The sequence below is a fragment of the Chanodichthys erythropterus genome, chromosome 23 (assembly GCF_024489055.1).
Source record: "Chanodichthys erythropterus isolate Z2021 chromosome 23, ASM2448905v1, whole genome shotgun sequence".
In the NCBI taxonomy this organism is placed as follows: Eukaryota; Metazoa; Chordata; class Actinopteri; order Cypriniformes; family Xenocyprididae; genus Chanodichthys; species Chanodichthys erythropterus.
Genome location: NC_090243.1, coordinates 26,754,226 through 26,777,567, shown reverse-complemented (window position 1 = coordinate 26,777,567; position 23,342 = coordinate 26,754,226). Strand labels below are relative to the sequence as shown.

The window sequence follows — 23,342 nt, the reverse complement described above, 5'->3', positions numbered from 1 at the left end:
TTATATCTCGCAATTCTGACTTTATATCTCGCAATTCTGACTTTATAACATGCAATTCTGACTTTACAACATGCAATTCTGACTTTATAACTCGCAATTCTGACTTTATATCTCGCAATTCTGACTTTATATCTCGCAATTCTGACTTTACAACATGCAATTCTGACTTTATATCTCGCAATTCTGACTTTATAACATGCAATTCTGACTTTATATCTCGCAATTCTGACTTTATATCTCGCAATTCTGACTTTATAACATGCAATTCTGACTTTAAAACATGCAATTCTGACTTTATATCTCGCAATTCTGACTTTATATCTCGCAATTCTGACTTTATAACATGCAATTCTGACTTTACAACATGCAATTCTGACTTTATAACTCGCAATTCTGACTTTATATCTCGCAATTCTGACTTTATATCTCGCAATTCTGACTTTATATCTCGCAATTCTGACTTTATATCTCGCAATTCTGACTTTATATCTCGCAATTCTGACTTTACAACATGCAATTCTGACTTTATATCTCGCAATTCTGACTTTATATCTCGCAATTCTGACTTTATATCTCGCAATTCTGACTTTATAACATGCAATTCTGACTTTAAAACATGCAATTCTGACTTTATATCTCGCAATTCTGACTTTATATCTCGCAATTCTGACTTTATAACATGCAATTCTGACTTTACAACATGCAATTCTGACTTTATAACTCGCAATTCTGACTTTATATCTCGCAATTCTGACTTTATATCTCGCAATTCTGACTTTATATCTCGCAATTCTGACTTTATAACATGCAATTCTGACTTTACAACATGCAATTCTGACTTTATAACTCGCAATTCTGACTTTATATCTCGCAATTCTGACTTTATATCTCGCAATTCTGACTTTATATCTCGCAATTCTGACTTTACAACATGCAATTCTGACTTTATAACATGCAATTCTGACTTTATATCTCGCAATTCTGACTTTATATCTCGCAATTCTGACTTTACAACATGCAATTCTGACTTTATATCTCGCAATTCTGACTTTATATCTCGCAATTCTGACTTTATATCTCGCAATTCTGACTTTATAACATGCAATTCTGACTTTAAAACATGCAATTCTGACTTTATATCTCGCAATTCTGACTTTATATCTCGCAATTCTGACTTTATAACTCACAATTCTGACTTTACAACATGCAATTCTGAATTTATATCTCGCAATTCTGACTTTATAACATGCAATTCTGACTTTATATCTCGCAATTCTGACTTTACAACATGCAATTCTGACTTTATATCTCGCAATTCTGACTTTATATCTCGCAATTCTGACTTTATATCTCGCAATTCTGACTTTATAACTCACAATTCTGACTTTACAACATGCAATTCTGAATTTATATCTCGCAATTCTGACTTTAAAACATGCAATTCTGACTTTATATCTCGCAATTCTGACTTTATATCTCGCAATTCTGACTTTATATCTCGCAATTCTGACTTTACAACATGCAATTCTGACTTTATAACATGCAATTCTGACTTTATATCTCGCAGTTCTGACTTTATATCTCGCAATTCTGACTTTACAACATGCAATTCTGACTTTATATCTCGCAATTCTGACTTTATATCTCGCAATTCTGACTTTATATCTCGCAATTCTGACTTTATAACATGCAATTCTGACTTTAAAACATGCATTTCTGACTTTATATCTCGCAATTCTGACTTTATATCTCGCAATTCTGACTTTATAACATGCAATTCTGACTTTACAACATGCAATTCTGACTTTATAACTCGCAATTCTGACTTTATATCTCGCAATTCTGACTTTACAACATGCAATTCTGACTTTATATCTCGCAATTCTGACTTTATAACATGCAATTCTGACTGTATAACTCACAATTCTGACTTTACAACATGCAATTCTGACTTTATATCTCGCAATTCTGACTTTATAACATGCAATTCTGACTTTATAACTCACAATTCTGACTTTATATCACACAATTCTGACTTTATATCATGCAATTCTGACTTTATAACTCACAATTCTGACTTTACAACATGCAATTCTGACTTTATAACATGCAATTCTGACTTTACAACTCGCAATTCAGACTTTATATCTCACAATTCTGACTTTACAACTCGCAATTCTGACTTTATATCTCGCAATTCTGACTTTATAACATGCAATTCTGACTTTACAAATCGCAATTCTGACTTTATATCTCGCAATTCTGACTTTATAACTCGCAATTCTGACTTTATATCTCGCAATTCTGACTTTATAACTCGCAATTCTGACTTTATATCTCGCAATTCTGACTTTATATCTCGCAATTCTGACTTTACAACTCGCAATTCTGACTTTATATCTCGCAATTCTGACTTTATATCTCGCAATTCTGACTTTATATCTCGCAATTCTGACTTTATAACATGCAATTCTGACTTTACAACATGCAATTCTGACTTTATAACTCGCAATTCTGACTTTATATCTCGCAATTCTGACTTTATAACTCGCAATTCTGACTTTATAACTCACAATTCTGACTTTATATCACACAATTCTGACTTTATAACATGCAATTCTGACTTTATATCTCACAATTCTGACTTTACAACATGCAATTCTGACTTTATATCTCGCAATTCTGACTTTATAACATGCAATTCTGACTTTACAACTCGCAATTCAGACTTTATATCTCACAATTCTGACTTTACAACTCGCAATTCTGACTTTACAACATGCAATTCTGACTTTATATCTCGCAATTCTGACTTTATAACATGCAATTCTGACTTTACAACTCGCAATTCAGACTTTATATCTCACAATTCTGACTTTACAACTCGCAATTCTGACTTTATATCTCGCAATTCTGACTTTACAACATGCAATTCTGACTTTATATCTCGCAATTCTGACTTTATAACATGCAATTCTGACTTTATATCTCGCAATTCTGACTTTATAACATGCAATTCTGACTTTATAACTCGCAATTCTGACTTTACAACATGCAATTCTGACTTTATAACTCGCAATTCTGACTTTATATCTCGCAATTCTGACTTTATATCTCGCAATTCTGACTTTATATCTCGCAATTCTGACTTTATATCTCGCAATTCTGACTTTACAACATGCAATTCTGACTTTATATCTCGCAATTCTGACTTTATAACATGCAATTCTGACTTTATAACTCACAATTCTGACTTTATATCACACAATTCTGACTTTATAACATGCAATTCTGACTTTATAACTCACAATTCTGACTTTACAACATGCAATTCTGACTTTATAACATGCAATTCTGACTTTACAACTCGCAATTCAGACTTTATATCTCACAATTCTGACTTTACAACATGCAATTCTGACTTTATAACATGCAATTCTGACTTTACAACTCGCAATTCAGACTTTATATCTCACAATTCTGACTTTACAACTCGCAATTCTGACTTTATATCTCGCAATTCTGACTTTATAACATGCAATTCTGACTTTACAACTCGCAATTCTGACTTTATATCTCGCAATTCTGACTTTATAACTCGCAATTCTGACTTTATAACTCGCAATTCTGACTTTATATCTCGCAATTCTGACTTTATAACTCGCAATTCTGACTTTATATCTCGCAATTCTGACTTTATATCTCGCAATTCTGACTTTACAACTCGCAATTCTGACTTTATAACTCGCAATTCTGACTTTATAACTCGCAATTCTGACTTTATAACTCGCAATTCTGACTTTATATCTCGCAATTCTGACTTTATAACTCGCAATTCTGACTTTATAACTCGCAATTCTGACTTTATAACTCACAATTCTGACTTTACAACATGCAATTCTGACTTTATATCTCGCAATTCTGACATTATAACATGCAATTCTGACTTTATAACTCGCAATTCTGACTTTATATCTCGTAATTCTGACTTTATAACTCGCAATTCTGACTTTATATCTCGCAATTCTGACTTTATATCTCGCAATTCTGACTTTATATCTCGCAATTCTGACTTTATAACATGCAATTCTGACTTTACAACATGCAATTCTGACTTTATAACTCGCAATTCTGACTTTATATCTCGCAATTCTGACTTTATAACTCGCAATTCTGACTTTATAACTCACAATTCTGACTTTATATCACACAATTCTGACTTTATAACATGCAATTCTGACTTTATATCTCACAATTCTGACTTTACAACATGCAATTCTGACTTTATATCTCGCAATTCTGACTTTATAACATGCAATTCTGACTTTACAACTCGCAATTCAGACTTTATATCTCACAATTCTGACTTTACAACTCGCAATTCTGACTTTATATCTCGCAATTCTGACTTTACAACATGCAATTCTGACTTTATATCTCGCAATTCTGACTTTATAACATGCAATTCTGACTTTACAACTCGCAATTCAGACTTTATATCTCACAATTCTGACTTTACAACTCGCAATTCTGACTTTATATCTCGCAATTCTGACTTTACAACATGCAATTCTGACTTTATATCTCGCAATTCTGACTTTACAACATGCAATTCTGACTTTATATCTCGCAATTCTGACTTTATAACATGCAATTCTGACTTTATAACTCGCAATTCTGACTTTACAACATGCAATTCTGACTTTATAACTCGCAATTCTGACTTTATATCTCGCAATTCTGACTTTATATCTCGCAATTCTGACTTTATAACATGCAATTCTGACTTTATAACTCACAATTCTGACTTTACAACATGCAATTCTGACTTTATATCTCGCAATTCTGACTTTATAACTCGCAATTCTGACTTTATATCTCGCAATTCTGACTTTATATCTCGCAATTCTGACTTTACAACATGCAATTCTGACTTTATATCTCGCAATTCTGACTTTATAACATGCAATTCTGACTTTATAACTCACAATTCTGACTTTACAACATGCAATTCTGACTTTATATCTCGCAATTCTGACTTTACAACATGCAATTCTGACTTTATATCTCGCAATTCTGACTTTATATCTCGCAATTCTGACTTTATATCTCGCAATTCTGACTTTATAACATGCAATTCTGACTTTAAAACATGCAATTCTGACTTTATATCTCGCAATTCTGACTTTATAACATGCAATTCTGACTTTACAACATGCAATTCTGACTTTATAACTCGCAATTCTGACTTTATATCTCGCAATTCTGACTTTATATCTCGCAATTCTGACTTTATAACATGCAATTCTGTCTTTGTATCTCGCAATTCGGACTTCATATCACAGAATTCTGACTTTACAACTCGCAATTCTGACTTTATAACTCGCAGTTCTGAGAAAAAAAAGTCAGAATTGTGAAATAAAAAGTTACAATTATTTTTTTTATTTCTTATTTCATGGCAGAAACAAGCATAGTTCCATAGTTTTCAACACTAATAATAATCAGAAATGTTTCTTGAGCAGCAAATCAGCATAATGATGCTGAAAATTCAGCTTTGATCAAAGGAATGACATTTTAACATATATTAAACAGTATATTTCACAATTTTACTGTTCTTACTGTATTACAGTTTTTACTAAATGACTGTTTAAAAAATAAGAAGCAAACACAACTATAAATTATGCTGTAGTCCACAGTAAAAGCTGCTCTTTGCTGATGTTCTCTACACAAGGATGAGTAACTGGTCTTCAGTGTACATCAAGCTTTCCTGTGACATTTTCATCGGCCACAGCAAGACGAAACCCACAACCCCGGCACAAAGCGTCCCCACCTGCCACGGCCTGCTGTACCTGTCTCACAGCTGCTCGACCACGATACGGCACTGGGCAGGAGGATACGGGCTTCGCTAGGATTTTTGCACTGAGAACAGCTCAAGCGTGTGAGCGGATGTCTCAGCATGCTTAACCATAAAGCTCTGTGTGCTGGAAAAAAAAAATATCTCCCCATCGCTTCAAAAATTTAGTGTTCACTGCCTCATGTAGACCTGCAGGCTAGAAGCAACATATGAGCTTTTATCAGTCGGGGCCCAGACGGAATTGCACGCCGTGGCCCGGCCGCCACCAGCGCGGCTGCCTGGCAATAACAATAATAAAAACTAATATTGAGGTGGGGTTAAAGGCATAGCCTTTGAAATCCATTCTTCCACCTTTCGCTGCCTGCTGAACCGAGAAAGTGAGAGAGAGGAGAGGCCATGGGAAGGGGAGAAATAGATGAAACGCGAGCCAGAAAAAGAGAGACTGGGTTCAAATGAATCATATCTCCAGATCGAAGCGGTCAATCGCTCATTTTTTCATACTTGATAATATCAGGTTTATGCGAAATTTTAACTGTGAAACACTACATGTATCCAGATACACTGAGTTTAAAAGGTTAGTTCACTAAGTTCACTTATCATTTACTCAACCTCATGTATGACTTCTTTTCTTCTGGAGGACAAAAAGAGAAAGTCTAGCAGTCGTGTGGTTTAACCATCAAATAAAAAGCAAGAACATATTTTCTTAAATCATAAATATATGTGAGTGTACATACAGTATATTAATCATTATTTTTTAAGTTTTTTTCATATAATGGTCAAACTGTCTGTTATTTTAAGAGACTTATTGACCTGAACAAAGTCATGAAATTATGAAAGTCAACAGGGGCCTTTTTTGATAGTTTGATATCATTTCCTGCTTTTTTCTGTGTTTCTGCATGCAAATTTTATATATATATATATATATATATATATATATATATATATATATATATATATATATATATATATATATATATATATAATAAAGATACTAAACATTTGCTGTGTCATTTTCACAGGAAAGGGTATCATAAAAATTCTTCAAAATATTCAATTTCCATTCCTAATAAATAAATCATATTTTTTGACAATCATGACAGCATTACTGTTGCACGTGACAAGCAGGGAGGGAAAAGAGAATCCTGGAACTCCAGGAAAAATAAATCCTTGAGGAAAACAGTGCAGCTGTCCAGCAATAAACCATTACAATGAGTTATGTTCTACTGCTCACACACTATTATATGAACTCAACCTTTCCATCTATCAAAGACCGACTGAAACGTCCCAAATGTTCCTCTGAAGACAAATGCCAGCTGGCTCTGCCCGGTCTCCACCTGCCTTACCTGATCTATCCCAGCATGCATTGGTACAGAGCACAGCAGGGTCCCAGCATGTGTGTTCAGGCATCTTTATTCAACAATCCCCAACAGCAAAAACACTTTCTAGAAAAAAAATGAAAGTTAAAAGGCCCAAAGCACCTCGCCCTCCCAGCCTGTTCTCTCCACGCTGTTCCATTTAATGATAGTTTAGATCAATCTGGTGATGGCAGAGAGAAAGAAAAGAGAGTGTGTAGTAATTTCTCTCTGTACCGGCATGAAATTGTTGTAAAGGCTCTTCTCTCGGTGTGTGGGGGTGGAAAGGCCTGTGGGCACTGCTGCTTTTAGAAGAGCAATAATCATCAACATCTCTGAGAAAGCACATTGTGCCAGTGAGGTGGGTACAAAGGCAAACACCCTGGATGTGAACATGACTGCCGCTCTCTTTACCCTTCAGTAGACCGCTGTGTAAAAACAGAAAGGAGAACATCACAGTATCAAAGGCAAGTGTGCTAAAAGACATGCACTATTCACAGCAAACTATATGTGCTTTACATTATTGCCAAACATCTGAATTCTTTAAAAGTAGTAAGACTTAACCATATAAGGCCTGACATGAAATAACAGTCCATTTTAAAGGAGTCATGAATTGAGAAATCAACTTTTCCTTAAGCTTTTGATATATAAGAGATCATCGTACTATAAGAATATCCTGTGAGTTTCAGAACTGAAAACTTCCTTGTTAGTCCAATAAAAGCTTTAATTGACACCAGGCCCAGCGAACGACTTGTCCCGGAATGTGCCTATAGATAGGTGAAACCCCGCCTCTGCAGAAGAAATCAACACCTACTTCATCATTGCAAAGTTAGCCCCGCCCACTGGCATGCTAGTGAGATGACGAGGAGAGAAGAGCGATACAGGACTAAAAATAACATTACCTTTCAAAGGATCCTAATGCTAGGAATAGGATTATTTACTTTTAACAATGTCAATGTCTCAGTTGAGCTTTATTTATTTGTAATCGGTACATTTCACTGTGTTCACATTCTTTGGTAAATCAATCGCATTTCAACAGTAATGCAACAATGTGTAAGTAAATGTTAACTGTTAATGCCTGATCTGATATGTAATGTTTCATGTACAGTCAGATGTTCTTTGTCTATGTATCAGTAATTCAAACCAGTGAATAACGCTGAACTTCACATTGTTTCTCTTAGTAGGATGAAAATAATCTGTTATTTAAACAGTGATTAAATTGTATATAGAAAGTAGGGCTGTCAAACGATTAATCACGATTAATCGCATACAAAATAAAAGTTTGAGTTTGCCTAATATATGTGGGTGTACTGTGTGTAATTATTATTTATATATAAATACAAACACATCTATGTATATATTTGAGAAATATTTACAAGTATATGTATTTATTTATATTTTTTATTCATTTATATTATATATAAATACATTTTTTGTACATAAATAACATATTTCTCTTAAATATATACATTAATTTGTGTGTATTTATATATACATATTATTTACACACATTACTCACACATATATTATGCAAACTCAAACTTTTATTTTGTATTCGATTAATCGTTTGACAGCCCTAATAGGTAAGTAATGCATTACAATATTGCATTAATTCCTGCTCCCAAAATAACTAACTTACTTGATTACTTTTTATGGAAAGTAATGTGTTACATTACTTTTGCATTACTTTTTCTCACCTGGGCTGGGCTTATTTGTTTTTTTAATTAAAAATTATTTTTGTAAAGGCCCTTTCACACCAAAAGTGAAATGATTAAGCCTCAGGCTGAAGGAAATGCATATTTAAAATCTTTAAAATCATTTTCATTCGTTAAATATTTGTAAAACCCACATACCAGCGTAAATGGTGACTTTTTTTTTTTTTTTTTAATAACTAGTGCTTCATGTTTGACTGAACTTTACAATTGTGCTTATATGGTGTTCAATAAATATTATTTTATATAAATATGTCCATTAAGTAATATGGATTGAGTGAACATTACATTAATACGCCATTAGATGGCGGCAACACTTTACAGGAGAATTAGTCAGGGAGTCACAAGAGACTTTTAAATTGAAAGGAACTTTTTCAAAAGGAAGTTGTTTTAGCGCTGTGGTGCTATGGAAAATTCCCAAAGCTAAAAAAAAAAAAAAAAAAAGACAAATACAAAGATTGCTTACCTCAGCGGACATTCAAACTGACTTGTTTAAAGGATGTAATATTATGGACATCGACTTGATGAATGAATGTAATGCAATATACCAGACAGGTAATAGCTACTCTCTCTCTCTCTCTCTCTCTCTCTCTAATACTGTAGAAAATTCAATGTGTTTCAATGAAGCGACTCAACGTTCCTTCGTTACTAGTTCTGAAGTGACATTTTAGAATTAGTAACGGAGGCTTGGTCCAACTGTCAAATTGAGATTTGAATCCGTGGCGGAAGGAGGTAGTGCTGCACAAAAGAGGGTTTTAAAGACACTCCGTTGTTGTTGTTATTTATTTACACACTCGTGCCGTCGAACTGTTGTATAAACGCAATATCACACTCGTAGCCGTGCGATATGGCTGTATATCAGCACGCTGTGATTACCTGCGGCCTCGTGCCTACGGACGAATCACAGCGTGCTGATATACAGCCATATCGCACGGCTACGAGTGTGATATTGCTCATATATATATATATATATATATATATATATATATATATATATATATATATATATATATATATATATATATATATATATATATATATATATATATGTTAATTACAAATATAATAGTAGATGTGATTACATAATGACAATATATGATACTTAAAGTATATATATATATATATATATATATATATATATATATATATATATATATATATATATATATACACTGTAAATACATTCATTTCTAAAGTATTTAATTAATTTTAAAATGTATTTATAAATGAATACAGACTACAAAAATACAATTGTAAATTTGATCTACAAAAAAGCAACAAGAAATGTTCTAAAAACCAAACAAAATTACAACAGAGACAGACACAAACTACAACAGATGCTCTAGGCCTCCAACCTTCAGCACTGATTTGCTGTCACAAGACTCCAAATTGCACCCTATTCATAAAAAGAGGCACATACAGTGCAGTACTCAGTGAGTGGAAAGTGAGTATTCCACAGTGAACTGTCTGTGCAAGACACTATTAATCAGCACATGGGTCACTCTAGTGGAGGTCTGTCAGGGGAAGCCCGTATGCTGATATGAGCTTAATAAGCATCATTACCCACACATTTTCTAAATGAGTTTTGTTTCGCACAACAAGGAAAGAATGCAGTTCATCAGCTCCTTTATGAGCCCATCAAATCATAAGGAATCATTAGATGGGTTTTTATGCGCACTCTGCTTTGGGAGGTCTAACTACCATATTGGATTGGATGGGCACAGTGTATTTTGTTAAAAAAAAAAAAAAAGTCAGAAAAGCGATTATTACTGAAAATTGATGAATTTGCATTAAACATATTTTCTTCAGGGGTAAAGCAAATGGCCGAGGTCATCATCTACCAAAGTCATTTACATGCCATTAGGAATAAAGAGGATCCTTTACAAGTTGCTCTTGCATGTTAAAATGTTTGAATATTAAATGAGGTCAAAATGGTGCACATCATCAGCACTGAACAAATTGTGTTCCAGAGATAATTCCCACTGGATGGAAACCTTTGAGCAAACATGGAACACCGATCAGGCATAACATTATGACCACCTTCCTAATATTGTGTTGGTCCCCCTTTTGCTGCCAAAACAGCCCTGACCCGTCGAGGCATGGACTCCTCTAGACCCCTGAAGGTGTGCTGTGGTATCTGACACCAAGATGTTAGCAGCAGATCCTGTAAGCCCTGTAAATTTCGAGGTGTTCTCCAGGTAAGGGACACACACGCAGCCGGCCATCCATGTGATGTAAAAGAAAACAAGGTTTATCAGACCAGGCTACCTTCTTCCATTGCTCCGTGGTCCAGTTCTGATTCCCACTAGTTGGTGCTTTCAGCGGTGGACAGGGGTCAGCATGGGCACCCTGACTGGTCTGCAGCTATGAAGCTCCAAACACAACAAACTGATGCACTGTGTATTCTGACACCTTTCTATCAGAACCAGCATTAACTGCCTGAGCAATTTGAGCTACAGGAGCTCGTCTCTTGGATCGGACCAGACAGGCCAGCCTTCGCTCCCCACATGCATCAGTGAGCCTTGGCCGCCCATGACCCTGTCGCCAGTTCACCACTGTTCCTTCCTTGGAGCACTTTTGATAGATACTGACCACTGCAGACCGGGAACGACCCACAAGAGCTGCAGTTTTGGAGATGCTCTGATCCAGTCGTCTAGCCGTCACAATTTGGCCCTTTTCAAACTCGCTCAAATCCTTATCCTTGCCCATTTTTCCTGCTTCTCACACATCAACTTTGAGGACAAAATGTTCACTTGCTGCCTAATATATCCACCCACTAACAGGTGCCGTGATGAAGAGATAATCAGTGTTATTCAGTTCACCTGTCAGAGCTCATAATGTTATGCCTGATCGGTGTATAAAATAATATGATTAGAAATTAGCTTTATCGACGTTGCATTTACATGGATATCTAGGAAAAGCACTACAATTTGTGAAACTGGCGAATGCTGAAAGGGAAATAAAATGCAATATTGTCCTGACGTCACATAACAAACAAACTTTTCAGACCCTTGGTTGAATGTAATATGCATTTTTCCATCACAGAAATCGGTCTTTCCACTTCTGAATTGCTCTAAACACAATCATCTGTTCTCCAAATGTGGAAGCAGACATGTTTAGTTCCCTTTACCAGCCTAACTGTGTGTCTGATGTTCAAAACGCAGTATCCCAGCATCCGTACTGTGCCTGGCTGAAATACGATTACTCACACCATCTGATTCAAGCGGTGTCTGTTTCTTTTACGTTACCAGATGAAATAATCCAATAAGAGTCTTGCGAGAAGCACTCTCGCTCAGGTTATGACTCCCTCGGCGAAAGTCCCGTGGTTCAAAGTTGGACCTGCATTAATATTCTACCGGTGCCCGTGCCAGTCTAAAAGATTCAATAGATGCTCAAAGAGCAGTGAACAGAACCCCTAGTGTTTCTGTCAAGTTTGCGTGTCTGCTCGCTTGCCACAAATTCTTGGGCACCAATGTCTGGATCTTTGAAGATAACAGTCTTAATAAACAAGCTCTGCAATTACTGTGAGGCAGACAGAGCAGAGAGAAGGCGAGAAAGAGAGAGAGAGAGAGAGACAGAGCAGTGAGGACAGGGATTAGGTCAGATCTCACTGAAGTCTAAATTGATGAGCTGTGGTCTTCAAAAGAAAAACTTGATACTGATCCTGCAATGACTCCTGAAAGCCTGCAGCTGTGCCTCACACAAACACATTGAAACGTTGCGGCAACCTGTCACTGCTAGTCAACTAAACTGTTCGCGGGATAATATACTGTATATTCTAGCAACAATTAACCATGAAATACCAATATGGGATAAGGCAACACTATTGTTTATACTTGGGGTTAGTGTTTTAAACAAACCACTGACCCTAAATATTAGGGCTGAAAATCACTCCAGTTTCTACAATTAATCATGATTGATGGCAAAACCCTTACAATTTGTAATCATAAATGCATTCTCACACTGAATCTCCAAATGAATGTGGAAACAACATAAAATATATAATGGCATCTTATGCTCAAAATACTTAAATGGTTTCAGTAGGACAAACTTAAATTGAACAAATTAGTTCAGTTAAATAAACTGTTGTGTGTATTTACAAATTTTTCTTTTGAGTTCACAGCACTGACATATTTCAAGTAAAGTGAACTGTTTCATTGTTTTGAGTTGTATAAACTCATTTCTTTTAATTTAGACTAACTTAAATTTAACTGAAACTGGAGTAGGATTTCTATTTCCCAGCATGCTTTGCCCATGGCACTCGAAAGAGAGAGTAAATGCTAAAATTAAGTGTTATGTGTTTTTTTTTGTTTTTTTTGTGCATGATTAAAGGTAAGGGAGATTTAGTTGTGATTAATGTTTTGTTATGCTAATTTAGAAGAGATTCTGTTAATGTGGGCTTTTGGAGAGTTACCATCATGGTGACAAGTGGTGCATGCTGCTTGGTTTGAGAGCAGGTAAATTACATGTTTAAAGCTGCTGTACTCATTCACAAAGTGCTATACCATGCTATTGTTAACATGTTAGAAAATTAACAAGTTGACATTTTCTGAATTAGTTTGTTATAGCTAGCAAAATATTTACACTGAGATAACCTGATAATTTTAAGTTAAATGTATAAATCATTGTACTCAAATATTTCAAGTTAAGAACAATAACATTTATAAGTACAAAATAACAATCTTGAAAACTGAGTTTCTTAACTTAAATTCTCATTCAACTTTTTTTGATTTTTGACAACTTATTTGGGTTTACAGTGAAGTAACAAACTCATTTGATTTGCAAGAACTCAAAATAAAAGTTTATCTTTAATAATAAAAAATTAAGCTTATCTTTTATGTTAATTGCTATCAAGTTAGGAGCAATTAACTTGCATTAGTACTACGAACTCAAAACTTGATAGTTCTGCTACTTAAAATTTGGAATATCATAACTTTAAAAAATTGTGAAAAAATGAATGTGGAAACAGCATAAAAGACAGTTTTTTAAATATTTGTTTAATCACATCTTTTTTTTTTTTTTTTTTTACTAAGCACTATGAATGAAGGACAGTATCACTGATACTGATGCTGATGCCTCTAATAGTAAGGTAAAATGAGTAATTATAATAATTCAACATTACATGCTAAATTAAAAAGCCAGGCCTAAGCTGCACATTATTATATTGTTTTTATTTATACTTTGTTACTAATTACAGAACTTTTAATTTAATTCAAGTGAAATTAAAACATTATTATTTATATATATATATATATATATATAAAGTCACATTTAGGTGTGCCTGATATTTAGTGTGTTAAACACGATAAAAACAGCAAGCATTAACAGCATACATTTCTGTGTTATTTTCCCCACCCTTACTAAATATGAAACTTTGGCAACTTGTCCCACACAATTTGTTCTATGGACTGAATCATGATATCATTGTGATTTTCATCTGATGGAAAAAGCAAACATCCAGAATACCCCAGTGACCATCTAGTACTGTAGCAGTGAGTTTTACACAGGCAACCAAACTATACATTTTTATCATTAAATGTAAAATTCAAAAGATTAAAAAGGGACCTATTATGCCCCCTTTTTCAAGACGTAAAATAAGTCTCTGATGTCCCCAGAGTGTGTATGTGAAGGTTTAGCTCAAAATCCCCCACAGATAATTTTTTTATAGCATGTAAAAATGGCCACTTTTTGGGCGTAAGCAAAAACGTGCCGTTTCAGTGTGGTCCCTTTAAATGCAAATGAGCTGCGCTTATCAGGCTAAGAGGGCGGAACTTCGAGAGCTCATTCTCCAGTGACAGGTTCAGTCAGGATGCACTATAATGTCGGAAACTGCGAATATATGCTGCATGGAGATATAGTTTAGTTTAATTACAGTTAGAACTTATATTCTTGTTTTTATCCACTATATTAGTACAAGCCTGTTTACTGATGAGTTTTATAATGTTTATTGTACTAAACACAAAATATGTCGGTTTTCACTCAAAAAAAATCTCTGTAAGAGCTTAATAAAACACAGTGCAAGTGCGCATTAAAATATTATCTATAAACTCTCTCTCTCCCTTGCATTATCATCAACATACACAGTGAAGAACACAGAAACACTCGTTACAACTAACAGTAGACAAATATGTACAGACCTTCACTCTAACAACTGCTGGGTTAAATATGGACAAAACCAGGGATTGGGTTGTTTTCACTCAGCCATTTTTTCCAACCAATTTTGGATTTATTTTTTTAGCCAGCAATATATTAATATAGTAAAAGGCATGTTTTTACTCACCCCCAAATAGGGGCAAATTTGTGGGGTATTTTAAGCTGAAACTCGACCAGACCAGAGACTTATATTACATCTTGTGAAAGAGGGCATGATAGGTGCCTTTTAACCCAACCTGCTGGGTTTGTCCATATTTAACCCAACTTGGGTTTTTTTAACCCAGCATTTTTTAGAGTGTATGCCTTTCCGGGTGGTGCTTAATAAACTTGTAAACTTTATATCCGTAAATTAACTCTGATGAACTGTAATAAAGTGCTCTCACCTTCATTACTGCTTTATCCATTATCACGCTGGAGACTGTAAGCTGGATCAAGAACAGTTTGTACTGATCTATCCTTGAGTAACACATTTTTAACACAACCTCTGTTTTGTATTGTCCCTTTGTATTGACATTCGTTCACAAAGCAGTCTGGTGTGAAATGATTCACACAGACATAAACAAGTTTCGGTAGAGTTGAGGGAGCATTTTCTTCGAAAACGTTCTCATCAGTGCAGTTATGGTGGACTGTACAACTCGCTGTGAACTCGCTCAGGGCGGTTCTATGTTAAAACAGCAGTGTCTGTCGACATTTGTGGGCGGGGCCAGTGGCTAATGTGACGTCACACTGCCAGGAACCTGCAAACGGCTTGTTCTGAGACACTGCTTATGATATATGGGGATTAAAAAAAGAAGGAGTGGTTGGATTTTTATCATTATAGGGTGGTTGTGTACACAGGCTGCCAACACACATTTATGTCCAAACACCATGCAAAAGTGAATTTTGCTAAAAAAAAAAGAGGACTGTTTATAAACAGGTTTCCCAAACACTCTCCCCAACCTGCTATTGGTCAGACTAACAGACCCCAAACCCACGTCATTGGTTGAGCTGTTGCTATCTCAGGCTGGTTGAATGCCTAAGCTAATAACAATGTTTTGATAGCGCAACAGAGCCAGTGTTTGCACCTTTCATGGGAATCAGCCTATGAATGAGTTATAGTTGACATTGAATACCAATCTTGAATAAAGAACTTTGGAAAAAATACAGATCACCTTAAATATCGTTCTAAAGAAAAAAACAAAAAACAAAAACAAGATCTTCATTGACTGTAAATCATTTTAGTCTTTGACTGCTCTTTGAATTCTTTCTGATTTATGTGCATCTTTGTCTGTTGATTTTTCACAGGTGATAAAGTACTAAATATTTCATACAAAGCTCCACACTCGGAGGATACATAGAGAAGTGCCTTCTCTCCCCTTATTGAACTTCTTAAATAATTCACAGGCCGATTGAAATGATGCCATACCTCTGGTCATGACGATGCCCGCCAGGCCTTTGTGACGCGCGTGTAGCAGTGAGGAGCAGCCGGCCAGCTCTGTGTATTTCTCTCGCACCAGGTGGAATATTGCATCTGCAAACTCCTGCAATACACAACAGGTTCTTGGTAAGTTTGGTAAGTTTCCTTATTAAAAAACAGTATGTTCATATGGATGATATTTTGGTGTTCACTCTATACAGTACTTAAAACAATTAGTAGTAACTTCCAATAATAATCATTTTAATTTGCAAACATCATAGAATTTTCCAGATCATCTCCAGGTTATCTAAATTCAAATGTGAATGCATTTGGAAAAAAAATAAATAAATATATATACAAAAGTTTTATGACTAATGTCTAAATATTTCAATGTATTAAGTATTAATAAAAATAAACGCTTAATTACTGACCAAATTATTCGTTACTGCAGTGTTACTGCTACACTCTAAAAAATGCTGGGTTAAAAACAACCCAAGTTGGGTTGAAAATGGACAAACCCAGCAATTGGGTTGTTTTAACCCAGTGGTTGGGCTAAATGTTTGCCCAACCTGCTGGGCAGTTTTATTTAACTCAACTACTGATTAAAAATGACTATATGTCTGGCTTAAAATGAATCAAAAATAGGTGAGAAATTAAAAATCAGACACATAATTACTAGAGGCAACAATAATAATCAAAAGGTGTACATTTATTAATAAGCAATTTAATAAATGTTTATTGTTTATTATTCATTATCTTATTAATAAATGCTCATTTATTAAACATATTAATAAATGTTCATTTCCAGCATATTTTGGGTTCATTTTAAGCAAGCAATACAGTCATTTTTATACAACAGTTGAGTTAAATAAAACTACCCAGCACGTTGGGCAAACATGTAACCCAACCACTGGGTTAAAACAACCCAATTGCTGGGTTTGTCCATTTTCAACCCAACTTGGGTTGTTTTTAACCCAACATTTTTTAGAGTGTACAGCATTATGATTAGAAATAACTTGACTTCATATTGAAAGGATATTGCATAAAAGAGATTTTAACAGGCCATAAATCATATATATCAAGCATATTTAATTGCAAATCAATTAAATTCATGGAATAGCTTTGCCGTTCCATGATCACACAATGACTTTGCCCGTAGCATTTTTTTCTCCCATCACACCAACATGGTGACCCAATTAATTTGCGTCAAAACATCGGCCATCAATAGAGTAATTGGAAGGAGAAGAGACCACGGGCGTGCTCATGGTCAGCCGTTTATCTGAGACACTTTCGCTAATGGAACAGCGTGATTAGTTTGGTGGCGTCTCAAATGGACCATCTGTCCATTGCTCTGAGCTCAGGGTTGAGGCCGCCAGGCTGAAAAATAACCTGGACCCTGTGTTTGCATTCAACAGACGGGCTTCGGCCCAATCCTCCCCTATACAGCTGTTCCCGAACCTGTGCGACTGGATTTTTCTATCAAGTCCACAACTGATGGTATTATGTTGCTGTGGCAATTAGTGGCTTACGGAGCCAAACACATATTCATACAGTACATACACACACAGTGCCAGATGATAATTATGACTTCTGAGGGGTCGGCCAGGCATCTGGAGAAATCAAATGTAGGCAAAGTGCTCAGAGGGCAAAAACAGATGCACCTCTTTACTGAGGATGCTCACAGTATGTAGCGCTGATGAACTGATTGAAACACAACAGGCATGTGCCTGCCTATGGAACCTGAATGACATTTCTGTAATGGATATGACAATAGCTATGTTTACATGTACTCTTTCAGTTCGTTCCGATTGATGAATCCAAACGTAGTGTTTACATGAATTTAAAGTGATCGGGATGATGTGCGCATTTATATGTCACAAGCTTCTGATCAGATTTAATCTTTTGACATGCGCACACTGCACAAATATACAGAGTTTCCCACTGTTGTTGCATACTAACCATCCTCCTTTTCTTTATTTTAAAAAGCAGACTTAATATTTATCTATTTCAGGTCCTAATTAGGCAACGACGAGCACATGAACCCTTGAAAATGCTCACCAGTGTTTGAAAGTTGAGCAGTTACTCATTGGCTACTGATACAGCAGGAACCAATCATCTGTGCCCTATAGATAATGATGTGATTGCAAGCAGATTGAGTTAAAGACCTGCACCATCTAAAGTTTCATGACAGAACTTTGTATTTAGCAGAAAAACACAAAAAATATCCACGTGCAGTTATAATGCTCAAAGCTCAATGCAAAGGATGATTTTTTTCTTTTACAGAAATCGCTTTTTAAGGACTACAAAAAACATCTGGGCTTCTTCCCAGGTTGGTGACATCACAAACCAAAAAATGTACATAAACCCTGCCCCCGGGAAGGAGGGTAAAGCCATGTTGGGCTGCTTTAAAGAAGAGGAAGAGTTGTTGTAGTAGAGTGTTGTTGTCATGTCGTCATTTTACACCGGACTGCTTCACAAATAAGGGTCAATTCAACGCTGGATTTGCACAAAAGATGAACATGACGGCACATGCTAGTGGATGAGCTGAATCAACTCCACAGAAACTACATCAATTTATCCACTAACCATTCAGAAACGTCTAAAAGTTGTAACTTCTTCCTGAGTCTCTCCATCAGTGTCGACTCCGGTTTGAACAATGTAAGGCTGAACACAAGTTACTGACAATCCTCATTTTGTCTGCGTGAGATTCTCCAGCTTTGTTGTTGTTGAGCTGTTAAAGCTCCGCCCTCTTCTGGAAAGGCAGTCCGGGAGCAGCAGCTCATTTGCATTTAAAGGGACACGCACAAAAATGGCCTGTTTTTGCTCACACCCAAATAGGGGCAAATTTGACTATAGTAAATGATTTGTAGTGTATTTTTGAGTTGAAACGTCACAGACACATTCTGGGGACACCAGAGACTTTTACTACATCTTGCGAAAGGGATATTATAGATCCCCTTTAAAGCAAACAAATTCGCAAACAATTGTACATATCTGAAATTTGTATAATATGAAATGTATGCTTCATGAAAAAGAAATAGTAATAAGATCACATTAAAAAACAGCATACTACCCTACAAAGGCAAAACACCATAACAACAACCCTAGAACTGAGAGAAAAAAAGGCTTCTTTTGTGTTTAATTTTGATTGATTTTATACTAATTTTCATTTTCCATTTCAGGAATTAATTGATTAAAGGTGATATGTGTAATGTTTTTATGTTCAAATATTTCTATCTCAGTTTAATGTTAAGAGACATTGGTAAGAAAACCAATACCAATGCATTTCAGATGTGTGCAGCAACAAAACTCTCTGGAAATGTGCCATACTGTATTACCTAATCATATGAACAAAATGATGGTGTCATCATCAATCTAAGCTTTGGTTGCTTGAGCTAGCAGTAACACACAGTAAAGTGCTCCTTTAGCCTGAGCTTGCCAAGCCAGCAGACATATTTAAATGCCTCTCAGTGGTAATTAAACACTAATCCCAATGTCACCTTAATAAAACATCTTTTATTGGTGACATTAAAAGGATTAAGAGGGATGCCAAACATTTCCTCACTTCAAAGACAGAGGCGTGAGCTATCGTTGGACTGATGCCCGAGTTCGGTGATGGTGCTCGTACCTCACTGTGCTGAAGATCATTATACTAAGCGTGTACTGAATGGTTGCCAGGGTGTTGCTGTGTAGTTTCTTATCGATCATGTCTGTGGTAATGGAACAAAGTTTATTATTAAGTGTTACTTGAGCAAAAGTAATTGTGATGCTTCATGTAGAGCACCACTAATAAACACACTCAAACACAAAACAAGTGGTAGAGGATATATGAAACGGAGGGAAAGAAACAAAGAGAAAAAGACAAACTGAGGGAAAACAACCCTCAGCTTTGGCCATTTCAGGGGAATTAAATGGCTTCTGTCTTTTGTTTGCTACATGCCAACAGCACATTATGAGCTTTTAAATTTCAAAGACTTGTCTCAACACGAACCATTAATGGCAATCAAATCATTTGATTCCTTTTGAAGATGTGCCACAATAATGAAGTCTTTTGCATAATTCTGTATTCACAAATCTAAATTCAGAATAATGTCACGCTGATTCGAAAAAGGGAAAACTCTTGCAGGTAATGGACTGAAATTAGTTATCAAAGGCAGGAATAAAATATTTAGAGCACTCAAAAGGGACTCTAATACCTTAAAAGTGGCCATGAAAAGGAAGGAAAAATCAAAAGCAGAAAAATTGTGATTTAGTCTCTGGCACATTGCGAGAGAATTTGTGTTGAATGTTAATCAGGCAAAAAAATAAAACGGCTCTGTCAAATCAGAGAAAAATTGCAATCCAACTCCTTTCAGTTTGCAAGGTGTAGATCATGTGACAAGAAAAAAAGAACATCTTGAGATGTGCGGAGGTTCTTTCTGCCGTCTAGGAAGAAAAAATAAAATAAGAAAACATAAAATGACACACTGCATAACTGCTATATTTAGCTTCAACCATGCTGTTCTACCTCTTGTAACTGTAGTAATAGTTGCATTTTCACTAAATGTATATGAATATTATAATCAAAAAGAATTTCTAGAATATCAAAGTCTCTAAACATTAACTGCCAACAATGCTGTCACACCTATCAAGTATTTTTCTTAAACCCCATACTTCAGTATTGAAGCAATTGTTAAAACAAAACGTGTAACTTCAAATCGGTTAAAAATCGGCAGAGACTTGGACTTAGGTAAAGGCGTAGTTATAATTAGCAAGGTTATATTACAAAAAAAACAAAAACAAAAAAAACAACGCATCAATGCTACAACATTTTAACAGGTTTCATTGCAACTTTGTTTCCAGAAGTCGTATTTCCAGTGTAGAATGTCAGTAGCACTGCTGCCGTCATCTACCCTCAGAAGTCAATATTGTGCCAGGAACACAAATGTCAACAGGGAAATTTTCTCGACTGATCCCTGACCCAGAAGTCTGTCCCTTGGGGGCTTCTTGCTGACAAAATGGTCCTGGCAATGCATGATTTTCTCTGCAGGGAAATGGACTATGCAAAGAATTCCACCTCCTGCTTTCAGACTCAGGTGAGCAGACAGGAAGAGGGATGGTATTTTGCTCTACTACAGTATGAGAACTTGTCAGACGTGTAGCCTTACTTGCTAAAAATTCTTGATGGCCTTTATTTTTTTTTTTTACAAAATGTAAAAGCCCAAAATGTCATAATGAATTTATGGTGATTTAAAGGGGTCATGAAGTGCGTTGTTTTATTGTTTTATAATGTTTCCTGGGGTGCACTTAAAATGTTAGTATCCATTTAACCTCAAAAATTGTCATAATTTAGAAATAAAAGGCTTTTTTCCTACCCTGTTTTCAGCCCTCTGATTTGAACGCTCTGTTTTAAGGGGCGTGTCTGCTGTGAGACTTCAGTGTAAACGCCCACAGTTGCGATTGGCTGAAATCTTTACATGTGAAATAGAAGTATTACTCTCTCGAAAACTTTTAGCATGTTTTTACTATTACAGCTCTCAAGGTTAACTAATTGTGAAATGTGTTGATTATGGCATTATATTTAGATCATGGCATGAAAGGTTGCAGTGCTTGACATTGCAACTCAATTTCTGCACACTAATATGTTCATCATAACTAACAGTGCAAACACAATGTAACTAAGAGATTTGTGGTATAAAATGGGAGTTTTGGAGTGAGTCCAGAACTCAGTCACTGATAAACTCGCGTTTGATTGACAGCTCTAGCGATTGTAAAGTGAGCGTTCTTTGATCACTTTATATATAAAATTGAATCACTGTTTAAATAACAGATTATTTTCATCCTTCTAAAGCCTGGGATACACTGCACGATTTTAGCAATCCTATAAGATCATTACTTTATCACACTGTGCGACATGGATCTTTTAAACTTGGGTACGACACGCATGTAGACTGTACGATGACACCTATTGACTCGTAGGCTACGATGCAAGTTTCTATAGAAGAATAAAACGTCATCAGCATGCGCTACTGGTTAACAAAAAGACCATGTTGAATCACACTTTGGCAGTTGTAGGTTTTATGTGTGCTAAAAAAGGAAGTGGTGAAAGAAGAAGGGAAAAGAGCTTGAGGTAAGCAGTTTTAAGTTTCAGCGCGATGTCGCGTTGATTTCATGTCACATTTTTATCGGCTGGTCAGCAGACGTAGATCGTAGCAGCAAACACTCATGCATTGATCATGCTGAATTTCTGACACTGTCAGAATAACTATATTCCTAGCATTAGGATCCTTTGAAAGGTAATGATATTTTTAATCCTGTATCGCTCTTCTCTCCAGTGGGCGGGGCTAACGTTGCATTGATGAAGTAGGCGTTGATTTCTTCTGCGAAGTCAATGTTTCACCTATAGGCACATGGGCCTGGTGTCAATAAAAGCTTTTACTGGACTAAACAAGGAAGTTTTCAGTTCTGAAACTTACAGGATATTCTTCTAGTACGATGATCTCTTATATATCAAAAGCTCAAGGAAATGTTGATTTCTCAGTTCATGACCCCTTTAATGCATTTCATACAATGCGAAAAAAAGAAAAAAAAGTGCACAGATTCAGTGAGGACTAATACATTAAAGCATAAGTTACATACATTGATGTGCAGCCATAAATAATACCAACAAAGTTATTGAAAAATGAAGCAATTTTACATCATTATGAAATTAGCATTTATATCATTGTACACACCATGTCAATAAATCTCAGCACCCTTCAAACTCTGGGTAACACTGCCACAATTAACAGCTTCCATTGTATGAGGTGAGAATCATATATTTCCTAGCAGTGCGGCCGTAACGACTCTGCGCTTTACAATCTCCAGCTTGAGAGAATCCAATCATATGACGGCGC

At 35.6% G+C, this 23,342-nt stretch overlaps 1 protein-coding gene across 1 annotated transcript in view; it reads right to left on the bottom strand.

Annotated features, from left to right (window-relative positions):
* adarb2 (adenosine deaminase RNA specific B2 (inactive)) overlaps window positions 1-23,342 on the bottom strand; it is a 228,009-nt gene that overhangs the window by 28,010 nt on the left and 176,657 nt on the right. The window contains exon 4 of the mRNA XM_067377710.1: window positions 16,477-16,591. Within this exon, the coding sequence (XP_067233811.1) occupies window positions 16,477-16,591 (115 nt within the window). The remainder of the gene's footprint in view (window positions 1-16,476; window positions 16,592-23,342) is intronic.